General features: G+C 39.9%; 1 protein-coding gene across 1 annotated transcript in view; it reads left to right on the top strand.

The window, feature by feature from the left end:
- LOC107566681 (uncharacterized) overlaps nucleotides 1-9,669 on the top strand; it is a 17,602-nt gene extending 7,933 nt beyond the window's left edge. Inside the window, exons 4-6 of the mRNA XM_016252192.1 lie at nucleotides 6,239-6,379; nucleotides 9,075-9,193; nucleotides 9,575-9,669. Of these exons, the coding sequence (XP_016107678.1) occupies nucleotides 6,239-6,379; nucleotides 9,075-9,193; nucleotides 9,575-9,669 (355 nt within the window). The remainder of the gene's footprint in view (nucleotides 1-6,238; nucleotides 6,380-9,074; nucleotides 9,194-9,574) is intronic.
- Nucleotides 9,670-12,986: the final 3,317 nt, after the last annotated feature.

Genomic DNA, 12,986 nt, shown 5'->3' with positions numbered 1-12,986 from the left:
CCCCCCCCCACCCCCTCACCCCGCTTTTGGGTTGAAATGGACATGTGCATTGACAGATTTAATGAGACTCCCTTTTTATTAATGTTCTGTTAAAATGTCTACTGCATGCATCTCCTTCCCACTCACTGCCTCTGTCTGTCCCTCTCCCTCTCCTGTAGATAATGCTGTCATTTCCAGATTGTGGGCCTTCAGACACTGTTCTCCCCAGCCTTCAGCCTCTGTTAATGGCTATACGAGATGAGCGTTACACACATGCACAAGAATTCCACATCTGGAGTCTGTCTCTCAAGCAAAAAGATATAGTTGAGCTGGTGAGCACCGATCCCACTTTACTGTATATCCTAGTTTTGTGATTGGCAGTTATGCAAAATCTTGTAGTCTCAGGATGCTTGCTCCAGCACACAAGAGAGAGAAAGAGTACAACAGGGCAGCCAAGTCTGCTGCAATACAACCCAAACCTTCCTGTGCAAAAAAATTTTTTTTGTTCAGCCACATCATTCACAGTAAGATATGTCCTTTATTTCAGCAGTAAATGGTAATGAGGCATAACTGTTAACATTTTATCTTAACACCGGATCAGTTGAGCTTTGGAAAGAGTTCTGCATTACACAACAATTTCAGATTCCAGAATATTTTTTTCTGTCATCTCTGCATTTTGTTGCAAAACATTTTGGCTTTACATGTTAAATGCACCTGCTTTCTCTTTCTCCCTTTCCATAATTCACATTCTTTTTGCCTGTGCATTTCCACACCATTTTACATAATTAAGACAATAAAAATGTAAAGAGAATTAGATGTCTTTAAAAACATTAATCTGTATTTCTTTTAGGATCAATTTCATGATGCAGGCTTTTATGCAGGTTCAGAAATGAACTTTTCCATTAAGGGACAGTATTTGCATAATGGAATTGATTTCTTGATTAAAGGTTTTTCAACACGTTCTTGTTGAAAATACTGGTCTGTATTTTCAACAAGAACCGCAATACCTCTGAGGCTATGGCGGGTTGTCAAACCCATGAAGACGCAATGAAGATGAGATTTACTCAGCTACTGCCAAATTTCAGATTATTTTTCCAGCACTATAAGACGTGTAACTTCTGTAGGAACTTGACAGAAACCTGAGAGATGACATCACATGATAAACAATATTTTTTTATTTATTTAAAACTGATATATACATTATGTAGGCCTATCAGCAAACATTTGAAGCCAACTTGCAGTGTCTTACAATTTTTCAGATTTGTTTTGAGCCAATGGGGGCTTTGAGTGCCAAGGCCCTCAATCTGAAAATAGCCTAGTAGGTTACAGATCAACTCTGCTCCAGGAAAGACACTGTCCTGTAGATCTTAATGTGGAACTTGGAACTTGAAGACTTAGTTTAAATTGTTCAGGTGTTTAATTTTAGTTGGAGAACAGTGGCCCTCATATTTTAATTTCAACTGTAGATGTAGATAATATTATAAAATGCACAGCATTACTAAAATCAAATTCAAACAGCACACTTCAACTTCACAATAAATAAGTTACATGAAAAATCCATCAAATCAATAACTTCTGAGTTGATGGAGAAGTATATTTTAGAAGTATACTTCAGGTTTAAAACCAACAAATCAACCATGGATCACCTCTTAAATGTATAGAAATGGCCAAGTTTCTGTTTCCAAAATTGTGTCAATTTAGCAAAATTATGCTGTAATATCATAGTGTTTCATAAACCACTCATTTCCTAAACCACACTGTATAGCCGTTGAAAAGGCCCCTCTTCAGACAGCGCATGCTTCTGCTGGTTGTATGTTATGGCTACTGACACACTTTTATTATCCTGCGGTCCACACCCATTTTCATTCCCTTCCAGGGGCAACATGTTCACACTTCAGCTCATATAAATCGGAAAAATCTGTCCAATTAAAGGGTGAGATTTACTTCCAGAACAGCTTTGATGCTGTGAAAATCACTGCCATATGCCACTGACCTGCAGACAATGAATGTAAGGAAAACAATATGGTGGATAAGCATGCAATTGAAGTTCTGCACTTGAATGCTGTTAGGACAATCCTAACATATCAATTTGGCACACACACAGATTTATATGTGCCGGTCAGACGGTTATAACAATAAGTGCCTGGGAGTTCTATAAGAGGTCCTCATTCTTTAAGATGTTGATGAGATTCTGGGAGTTTTTTTTTTTCTACTGTAGATCATCACTAATCTATGGAATGGCGTTCGAGGGGAGCTTCATATAGGCTACAATAGATACCTGTATGTAATTATTCTTTTTCTCACAGTTGGATAGCGATTACACACAGCTGTTTTGTCAAGAACTGCATCTTTGATCTCTGTGTATTTATTTCATTAAGCCAGTTGAGTGATGTCTTCCTAATTGCTTAGCAGTGACTGTGAGTGCGCAAACCAGCCTTAAATCTCTATGACTATGATGGATCATGTGGTCTTTCTGTTGTGTGCATAAGAAACAGTTGTATTATTAAAAGAAAAATGAAATGAAGTTGCACTGAATGAAACAAATTTGGACATTTTCTGTAGAAAAAGTATGTGTTGTCTGCATGTGCAAAACTCACCATCACAAAGTGTTATGGGTGGCTGCCAGCACATTGTTTTAATGTAAATGCAGGTGACTGTGTGCAGAATAGTAATTGTAAAATCCATGATTGTCAATTCACCACATGAGAGGCATTTCACCAACTCAGCTGTATAATTTAATGCACGTGTTTGTTCTGACAGTGTCTTCTTTTGGAGAAGAGGGGGAGGACAGTTTATCCCTTCAAATCACTGGAGCTACTTGATTGCAAACTAACTGAAGGGTCTCTGGAAAAACTGGGCAAGGCTGCAGGCATCAGCTACCTCACCACTCTCTGCCTGGACTACACACAGTGAGTGAACATCTGATTGTGTGAATGTACTCGGATGCACTTTGAATTCCTGAAAGCTTGAGAAATTGCACAACGCTGTGCATGTGCAGTCATCACTATGATTGATATGACCAATAAAATCTTCAGAATAGGCTGCGGGACATGGTTTGCACTTAACTGGTTTGGGGGAAAAAAAGAGTCACACAAAGTGTGTGCAAAGCAAAAATACTAGAATGCTTCCATTGAACTATAAAGCGGTCACTGTAAATTACACAGATTCATAGTTAAGCACAAGCTCACTGAGAGTGTCCTTGTATGCTGCGTTTACATTTTGTATGCTACAAGTATTCCAGTTTGTCACTTCAAAGTGTACAGTATATTGGTGTTACACTGTCTACACTTCAACATCTAGAAAATGAAATACAATGGATGGTGATTGTAACAATGCGCTTTTAAAAAACATGTTTTGCAGTATCTTGATACAATCTCATTGTCACAGATCAAGCCGGAGACAACAGGCAAGTGAATGAAAGGCAGGTTTATTGATGTTTTTAGAATACGGGATCCGGGAGCAGAGGAGAACAACGATGGAAGATCTTCAGAGAACTAGAGGTAAGAATAAACAGGGACGTTGCATTCAGTGAGTCTGGTGAAGTTCTGTGTAGTGAACGGTAGACCGGACGGTGAGTGACTGGAAAGAGCGTGCTTATGAATGGTGACTTGATTGCAGATGACAGGTGCGGGGAATCAGAACTCAGGTGATGGTGATCGTGACTGAGAACCGGTGTGAGCTGGGGAGGATTCTGGGACATGGAATCCAAAGGCTGGTGATTCGCTGACATTACTCCCCCTTCCCTGTTGGCATGTCCCGTGCCGTAACAATTCCACCAGGGGGGGGGCGGCGCCCTGGAGGCTGGTGCAGGACTGGGACACAGGGAATACCTCCAGGGCGGATCAGGCAGTCCAGGGTACCATGGTGGCGCAGGGAACTCAGGACGCCATGGCCGGACGGCCGCCGTGGCCTTTGCCTCGCCACTCGGCCCGGACACTACAGCCGGACCTATACTAACCCCCCCCCCCCAAAAAAAACACTTGAATAACGGGCTCCGACGCCCTCTCTGGGCCAAAACCGGGGACTGGACCCTTCTTTGGGCTTAACTGGGGACTGGAGCCTTCTCTGGACTAAACTCGGGAACAGGAGCCCTCTGTGGGCTAAACTCGGGAACAGGAGCCCAGTCTGGGCTGGATTCAGGGACTGGGAAGCACTTACGAGGAGCTGGCACTGGAGCGAGCTCTGTGGCTGGAGCCGGCACTGGAGCGAGCTCTGTGGCTGGGGCCGGCACTGGAGCGAGCTCTGTGACTGGAGCGAGCATTCTCCACAAATGGGAGATCCTGGTGAGCTAGGGCGGCAAACCGCGCGGCAACTTCTATAGCCGTGGGGTGAAGCATTTTTTTTTTTGGTCCGGTCTTCTGTCACAGATCAAGCCGGAGACAACAGGTAAGTGAATGAAAGGCAGGTTTATTGACAGGTATGGCAAAGACAGATAGTCTGGACCAAAGGCAGATGAGAATTCAACAAAGTAAAGTCCAATAATTCTTAGCTGTGTATTGATGTTTGGTTCTTTGCAGGTTTGCGGAGAATACGGGATCCAGGAGCAGAGGAGAACAACGATGGAAGGTCTTCGGAAAACTAGAGGTAAGAATAAACAGGTAAGTTGCATTCAGTGAGTCTGGTAATGTTCTGTGTAGTGAACGGTGGACCGGATGGTGCGTGACTAGAAGGAGCGTGCTTATGAGTGGTGACTTGATTGCAGATGACAGGTGCGAGGAATCAGAACTCAGGTGATGGTGATCGTGACTGAGAACAGGTGTGATCCCTATTATGCCTTTTCGAATATTACCTTTCATGCAGTGTGTCATGTAGCTGTATGTGAACATAAACTATATGCAAAGTTGTGAAGCCGACAGTGCACGATAAGTGATGTTTTATTAACAAGTTTCGGGAGGAGCGCGCACAGATAATAATTAATAACAAGTTTCGGGAGGAGCGCGCACAGATAATTAACACGGCCAGTTCATCATCAGTAATTACACCATCTATCCAATCAGCTCAAGAGAGAACCTCTATAAATAATCAAAGCAGCCTTACCTCCATTATCTCCCGTCCTTAGCATCCCTCCACCACCCCGACTCCTCACCTTCAGCCCGTTCCTACCCCAGCACGGGAAAGAACACTCGGGGGGGGCATTCTGGGTCCGGGCTTAATCCCGAGCTCGGACCCCTCTCCCCGGCCAGGGGGAGGACCCCGGGCTCGAGAGTAATTACCGAGCTCGGAGCCCTCTCCCCGGACAGCACGCCAAATACGCATAAACTTTACTCGGTTCATTATAAGTAAGTGTGAACTCGTGAAATAAAGTTATTGTCTATCAAAACAAAAAAGTCGGCTCGCAATCACCTAAACGAGTCGTCAGGAATTCGAATCTTATTCTGTTACGGCTCTACGTCACGAAGTAACACATGTGCATAATGTCTGCCCACGTTCTATGTCGTCAACTTGCCCGCCCACAAACAGTAAAATTTCCGTGTGGTTAACATCATGTCGAGAAGACGCTGTATCCTACGCTGTGAAAGTAAATTTTATAATCTTATAATTACCACAAACTTGTTAACACTTGACACTTACCACTGAGAAACGTCCTGCTCCCGTCGTGCTTGCAAATCAGTCTCTTGTCGATCAGCCACTTCAACTGTTTCATCATCAGACTCCGGCTCAAATTGGTAAGGTACAATCGATACCATTTTTTCTATGTACTGACAAGTCTCCAGGGCTGTCATTCCGTCATGGCAATGGGCGTTTAGTTTCCGACACGCACTGTACGCGTGAGACCAATCACAAAGGACTGCGCCATTTGACCAATCACTGCAGTGAGGGATCACGGAAAGGAGGGGTTTGGAGAGACTGATTCTTTGAACTGCTTCACACGAGTCGTTTACGAATCATTTAGAAATTAGGTAAAATTAAATCAATTTTTTGAGAAAACTAACGTGTTTTTTGATCTTGCATGCATGTAAACCTGTTTTAGGAGACTCATAAAACAATATTAGCAACCTTAAAAATGGCATAATAGGGGCACTTTAATAAACTGCCAAAATCCCGGGAATCAAACTAACATTACTTTTTATTAGGGGCCTTTCAGACAGAACACATTATTTTTTTGCATTTAAATGCATTGGTTTTCTATTGGCTCCCTGATGTGCTCACATCAAATTTTTTTGTGTGTGCTTTGTTTCAGTAGTTTCAGCATGTACAGTATTTTTTTAAAGGTTTAATAATGGCCTCTATGTTCTCTATATCTGTCTTTCTCTCTCAGCGTGGAACCGGAAGGGTTGAAAGGTTTGCTGAGTGGAGGTTTGGGGGCCAGTCGAATATCCTCCCTGAGTTTGTGTTATTGTGGTTTGGGTTCATGGAGCGGAACTCTGCTAGCTTCACTCCTCACCAACAGTTCCGTGAGGTACAGATTGTTATGACCACTGATGCTTATGTTTCCCATTGACCTATGCATATCTGTGACTCCTGGGATCCATCAGCTTCTGCAGAAACATTTCATCACATATTCATGAATGTGAGCTTCAGCTGATGACTGCTTACAGCTGACGACATCTTACTGGGCCACAGGGGTTTCATGAGTGGACATGAGTTACAGGGCCCTCTCTTATGTGGACCTAAAGAAAGGCTATTTTGACAATCCAATATTAAATAATAATTTGACATACAGTACCAAGAATTTCTAGAAATGCCTCAGTCCTGCCATATTAGTTGCTCCACCTCTAAAGATTTAGTTCATTTAATGTAGTGTTGAGTGTAGTATACCAAAATATATTTTTTAAGCTATATTTTTGGCCTTTCTGTGATGGGAAAGTTAAGAGAGAGACAGGAAACAACAGGAGATGAAAGAGGAGAATGGGATCTGGAAAAGGTTATGTGAGTGTTCAGGACTAGGCCAATTAAATAGATTGAGTCCAGCCTAATTTACAGTGAACATTAGAGCTAATGTGGTTCAAGAGCTGCCAAGACTAATATATGACTTACTGTGGAGATGCTTCACAGTTAATTCAGTCATGCAGATATGATAGCCTTCTGGCTAATTCTGGCACATTGTACATTTATGTATTATTGATGTGCATTGTCCCTGTCAAATAAACCTGAAATAAATAAATAGATAAAACTCTAATGCTATTCCTTTATAGCAGTGGTTCCAAAAATATCCTTGGTTTCAAAAGGAGACCAAAGAACTGAAATATATGACCCATAAAGGAAAACCGAAGGATTTGTGTGCAAATCTATTTGTGCACATACATTAACTTTGTATATTAGGGCATCTTCCTGGCATCTCACTCCTGTACTGGGTGTACACAGTGAAACTGTATAATGCAGCCACTTGATTGGGCCTTGCACCTACATTTTGGGGTGCTGGAGGTACTCTGGGATCTGAAGTTGTCCTTATGTGAGGGGGAATATGTCTCTGAGACTTATAGAATTACTCTATCCGGTGAATTTTGGGGATGTGCATTTGCTGTAAAATCGGGGGAAAATGTTTCAGTAGGACCAGAGCAAGACCAACAACTTTCTAGTATATTTTCTATTAAGAAGGAAGTGTATTTCAAGTCAATACAGCCAACACTTCACCACCATGTTTGCATAGCTGGTGATGTCTGTGTGCATGATCATCCCTACTGCTCACTGGCCTGTTATAGGCTGGCCTCTAGCCAGGAGAGTTTTATTTTTTTGGTTTTTGAATGTTTGCTTAATATCATGCTGGAATGTCAGATGGAACAAAAAAGATTTTCTAGGCAGGGCTCAAATCGGACATGTCGTGCTGTCGCACAATAAGTGACATAATGGAGCACTCAAGACATGGGTTAGGTAACGTCTCAATGAGGTGGTCAATACCATGGCAGGAAGGAATTATTTCCATCCATGCTATCCATCACACTAAAGCATGTGGATCATCTAAATGTGTCCACATTGAGCTTCAGTACTCCCAAGAAGAACTGGGAGTGAGGAGAAAATGAGGCTATAAATGTGTGTGAAGTTAATATTTCCAGGCACCCAGAAATGTGGAAGTCATCTCAAAGCACATGGCCATCCTGGATGCACTTTTTTGAGAACAAGCCACTTGTAAATCAGTTTCATAAGACAGAGCTGTGCAGGTTCTATAAAAAAAATGCACTTTATAAAGGTTAAAGTGAAGCTCTTTTCAGATGCAATCTGCATATTTTCTATTAAGAAGGAAGTGTATTTCAAGTCAATACAGCCAACACTTCACCACCATGTTTGCATAGCTGGTGATGTCTGTGTGCATGATCATCCCTACTGCTCACTGGCCTGTTATAGGCTGGCCTCTAGCCAGGAGAGTTTTATTTTTTTGGTTTTTGAATGTTTGCTTAATATCATGCTGGAATGTCAGATGGAACAAAAAAGATTTTCTAGGCAGGGCTCAAATCGGACATGTCGTGCTGTCGCACAATAAGTGACATAATGGAGCACTCAAGACATGGGTTAGGTAACGTCTCAATGAGGTGGTCAATACCATGGCAGGAAGGAATTATTTCCATCCATGCTATCCATCACACTAAAGCATGTGGATCATCTAAATGTGTCCACATTGAGCTTCAGTACTCCCAAGAAGAACTGGGAGTGAGGACAAAATGAGGCTATAAATGTGTGTGAAGTTAATATTTCCAGGCACCCAGAAATGTGGAAGTCATCTCAAAGCACATGGCCATCCTGGATGCACTTTTTTGAGAACAAGCCGCTTGTAAATCAGTTTCATAAGACAGAGCTGTGCAGGTTCTATAAAAAAAATGCACTTTATAAAGGTTAAAGTGAAGCTCTTTTCAGATGCAATCTGCATAGGGTATTGTCAAGAAATGAATTCATCAACCATGAATGAAGAAGCGATTGAGCTATTGTGTTTGAGGGCTTCTGTAACTCAAGATACAATTAAAACACCTGCCTTAACAATGTCCTTCTTGCAAGTCATTACGATTGAGAAAATACAGCAAATTTTTCATCATCCTTTACTGATAAACAGGGGCCTAATTTGTTGTCTGTGTGTTAAGGACCTCTGACATCACGTCACACATAACAGACTCTATAGTTTAATGTTAAGTTAAATGCATTCATTGGTCAATCCACATCTTTAGAGAGCTCTACCTCAATGGCAATGAGCTGCAGTGTGGGGGTGCCATTGAGCTGCTGAAACCTGTGGCTGAAAACAGCCAAAAACTGGCAGAGATCCAAAACAGGACCACATCCATCACAGGTGTGTATGTGAGTTTGTCTGCTCTCACCTAATTCATTCTATCAATAGTAAGACTGCTGAATTAATTGTGCCTCAGGGACTTGCTTTATCCCCAGGGACTTGTTTTATCCTAAAAAGTCAATATAAGATGTCTCTCTTAAGGCTTTTCTGTTTTTCTAAACCTAATACAACCTCAGAGTTCTGTATGGTATACAGTTGTGTATGAGTGGGATACATACATGCAGTGTGTAATGTTATGGAATGGAATGTGTCAAGAGACTAAATTATGAAAATGATCATCTCATCGTTTTTTTCCCCCAACACTTACCGGAAGACATTAAAGGGTGTAATGTAACCTAATTTTGTGCAAAGTGATGCCATTCAAGCATTTCTTTCTTTTAGATGAAACAGAGTTGATCTCCCAAAGGACCAATACCAAATCTTCCAGACAAAAGAAAGCAAAGAGCAAAGGTACCACTAATTTTCCAAACTACTGAGTGCATATGCATATTCACACAGTTATTGCTATGATCACTTGGAGCTCTTATGGGCTCTTGGTGTCCCTTTTGTTAAACACACTTGCACAAAACCTCCTTTGAAACCACCTGAGCAAATATACTTGCTTAGGACTCCTATTACAGCACCTTGACAACACAGCACATCCACAGAGACAATGTGGAGGAGAAACAGGAAATACCATAGGGTCACAGAGGGCTGTGTAGGACATACGTGTATGCACAGTCACATGTACAGTACCTACTGCGCGCCGATATACACACATATACAACAAACTCATTTAAACAAAGTAAGTTATTTTGTGTTATATTATGCATAGATTTGTGGCCATTTCTTTCCCATTTGTGTCTCATGACTTACTATTTACATAGTAATCGGGTTTCCCAAAGAGGGTCCGCAACCCTTTGAGGGTTTGTGGAATGAAGAGAAGCTAATAAATAATTGAATCAAATGTAGCATTAAAATGAACAAATGGGGGTGCTTAATCAATTGAAATAAAATGGATTCATGATTATCAAATCAAAAGCTGCAATTTAATGAAAAAGTATATAGTCATTTCAGCTGCACTGCGTGTTAGAGTATAGAGCAGCACTGTGTTCATTTACAATATGATTTTTTTGGTCACCCTAGTGAAAAATAAATATAATAAAATGTATTTAAAATAAATGTTTTCTTGCTAAGTATACTAATACATTTACATATTTATGTGCTTAATAAAAATACCCTGCAGTTGTACTTTTGCTATACTAAACGGTTATACTTGAAGTCTACTAAATTGTAACAACTAATTTTACACTTAATGCACTTTAATTGTGCAGAAGCAGTGCTGAACTCCAACTAAAGATATACTGAAGTATATTTGATTGTGCTAAAGTGGAACTATTGCAAGTATACTTCAGGTACACTTTAAATATCTTGCATTTAAAGTCTGATATTATTCAAAGATCATACAATAATCATCAATAGAGACATTAAAACACATTTTAGGCTTAATATTAGAAAATGTGCATTGTGCACAAGAAGTACTCCAAATAAAGTTTAATGATAATTGTTGTATCAGTAAGTCTCAAGTGATATGTCAGTAAATATGTAGATTTGAATTATACATAGTATGAAATAAATGTATTTTAAATTTATTACTTTTCTACTAATATGTGCAGACTTCGATCTGTTTTTTTAAATAATCTGTTTAGTTGCATGTAATGGGACCATTAACCAACATTAGAGAATTACTTCAAGTAAATAACTTACTTCTTCAGGGTTTGGCTGATAAAAATTTTTGGGGGAACTCATAATATAATTAAATTAGTAACATTAATCGACAAATTTAACTATGCTTATTGTGTAAAATCATTTTTTAACTCAACAACATGAAGTTTACGAAGAATTACTATTAAAATGTATTACTATTTAGAATTATTACTATTTAGAATTACTATTTAAAATGTTTGCTTTTCAACAGAATATCAACCAGTTTCTTTGTCCCCATCATTATATTACATTTTAAATGAATTAAATTTGAGTCTTCTCTGTGTCCACTGGCGGGACAGCTTGGCTCACAGCTTGGCTCACATGAGTTTGCACAGCAATATCAAACGACAATGATCTAATTATCCAGTCAATTCCCAATGAACAAAGTAGCACCATCATTTTTTCCTGTTCAAGAAGCTGTTTGTTTTGGCTATATGTCACAATAGGGAAGAAAAGACTATTGCAACTTTTAACTATTGCTATATTGCTATACAACTGTATTGCAACTATTTGCAACAGTATTTTTATATTCCAATTTTGCGCATAAGTTAAATTCGCAACTTTGGATGGAAACCCGGCTAATGTTCGTCAGGTATTGTTGGCTCACCCCGTCCATGTCTGTTGGCAAGGGTCAGTGCTTGTTTTCGCCAGTTGAACATGCTGTTTGCCAGGGTTTGGAATGTTTGAGAAGTGAAATATTACTCTCGGTCAGCTGTCGGAACTTGTGGTTTGTGGTGTTGAGTGAAGCTGGTTGTCACTTGCTCAGTGAGGCCAACGGCATTTGGCTGTTTCCCCCAAAACTCAGGGAGAGACGTCTCTCTGCCACTGTGTGTGTTTTAATTTATAGGCCTCTCCTAATGATTTAAAATGGCTTCCCAGTTTAATTTTATCTTGTTTTTTATGTGCTGTTATCATAAAAATGAATTCCATCTGTTGATGAATGGGAGGAGGCAGTGAGTCATGTCTTTTTGATGGATGCTAGATTATTCTCAGCTATGAATGTCATGTTGTGGTTAGGGAAGAAGACAAAGAAGAAAAGAGAAAAAACCAAGAGCGGCCATAGGACCGCAGGAGGCCCGTGGCTAGAGAAGCTGCACATGTGTGATAATTCCATTGATGGCTCAGGAAAGGAGGGACCAAATCAACTAAATCAATTCCTGGAGATCCTTTGCATGTAAGTGTCACCTCCTCAGTACATGACTGAGTATATATTACACTAAATTTCAGGATTTAATATAAATTTTAAAAAGGTAAAGGATTGATTCGCTGATGCAATTAAACAGTTCAAGCATGAGGCTCAATTCATTACAAAAATCAGCATGGCAGCATCAGGGCACAGTTGAGAGTAAATGGAGGTCAAACTAAATCTAAAATCTAACTCTAAAAGTCATTTAAGTATATTTGTCAACAGTCCCATTAAGTTAGAGCCCATAATTATTCAAACAATTATTTAAAATGCACTTTAAAGTAAAACTCATAATTTGACATTATTACAAAGTGCACTTTTTAAAAGTGTCATGAAACCGTTCTCTCTTAAAGTGCACTTAAGTGACCTTTAGTTTCATTAACTTTATATTATCTGCATGTAAAAATACTTTGAAGATTTGAGGTACAGGTGCACTTCTTTTTATAAGAACGTGCTGTGAGATCTAGCTGTGTCTGTTCTGTTTAGGAATAAATCGTCTTTTGCTTCCTATAAGTCTTTACTGTCTTCACATCATATTTTATGCACAGAGGTCAGATTCAATATAACGGTTGACCTAGTTATTAGAGTGAAATTCCAAACATTCCAAATTAGTACATTTCAGTCAAGAACTTCTGCTTTCAGTTCTCAGGGTGCTTGTCCACATAAGCTATATCTTCTGTCAGATTGCTGATCCCCTAGCCGCACATAAATCTACATTTACTGTAGGAAGTTTCTGGACAGATGTTGACGTGCGTAATATGTTTCATGATAACTATGATCATAGTAGCTATTAAAAAAAGAAAGCATTTCCCTTCTCTCTTTCAAGAAGACTAATAAAAAATGACTGCGAACCGAAACTTT

Source organism: Sinocyclocheilus grahami, unplaced genomic scaffold (assembly GCF_001515645.1).
Source record: "Sinocyclocheilus grahami isolate Dianchi unplaced genomic scaffold, SAMN03320097.WGS_v1.1 scaffold1092.1, whole genome shotgun sequence".
Lineage (NCBI taxonomy): Eukaryota > Metazoa > Chordata > Actinopteri > Cypriniformes > Cyprinidae > Sinocyclocheilus > Sinocyclocheilus grahami.
This window is presented reverse-complemented; position numbering and strand designations above follow the sequence as displayed.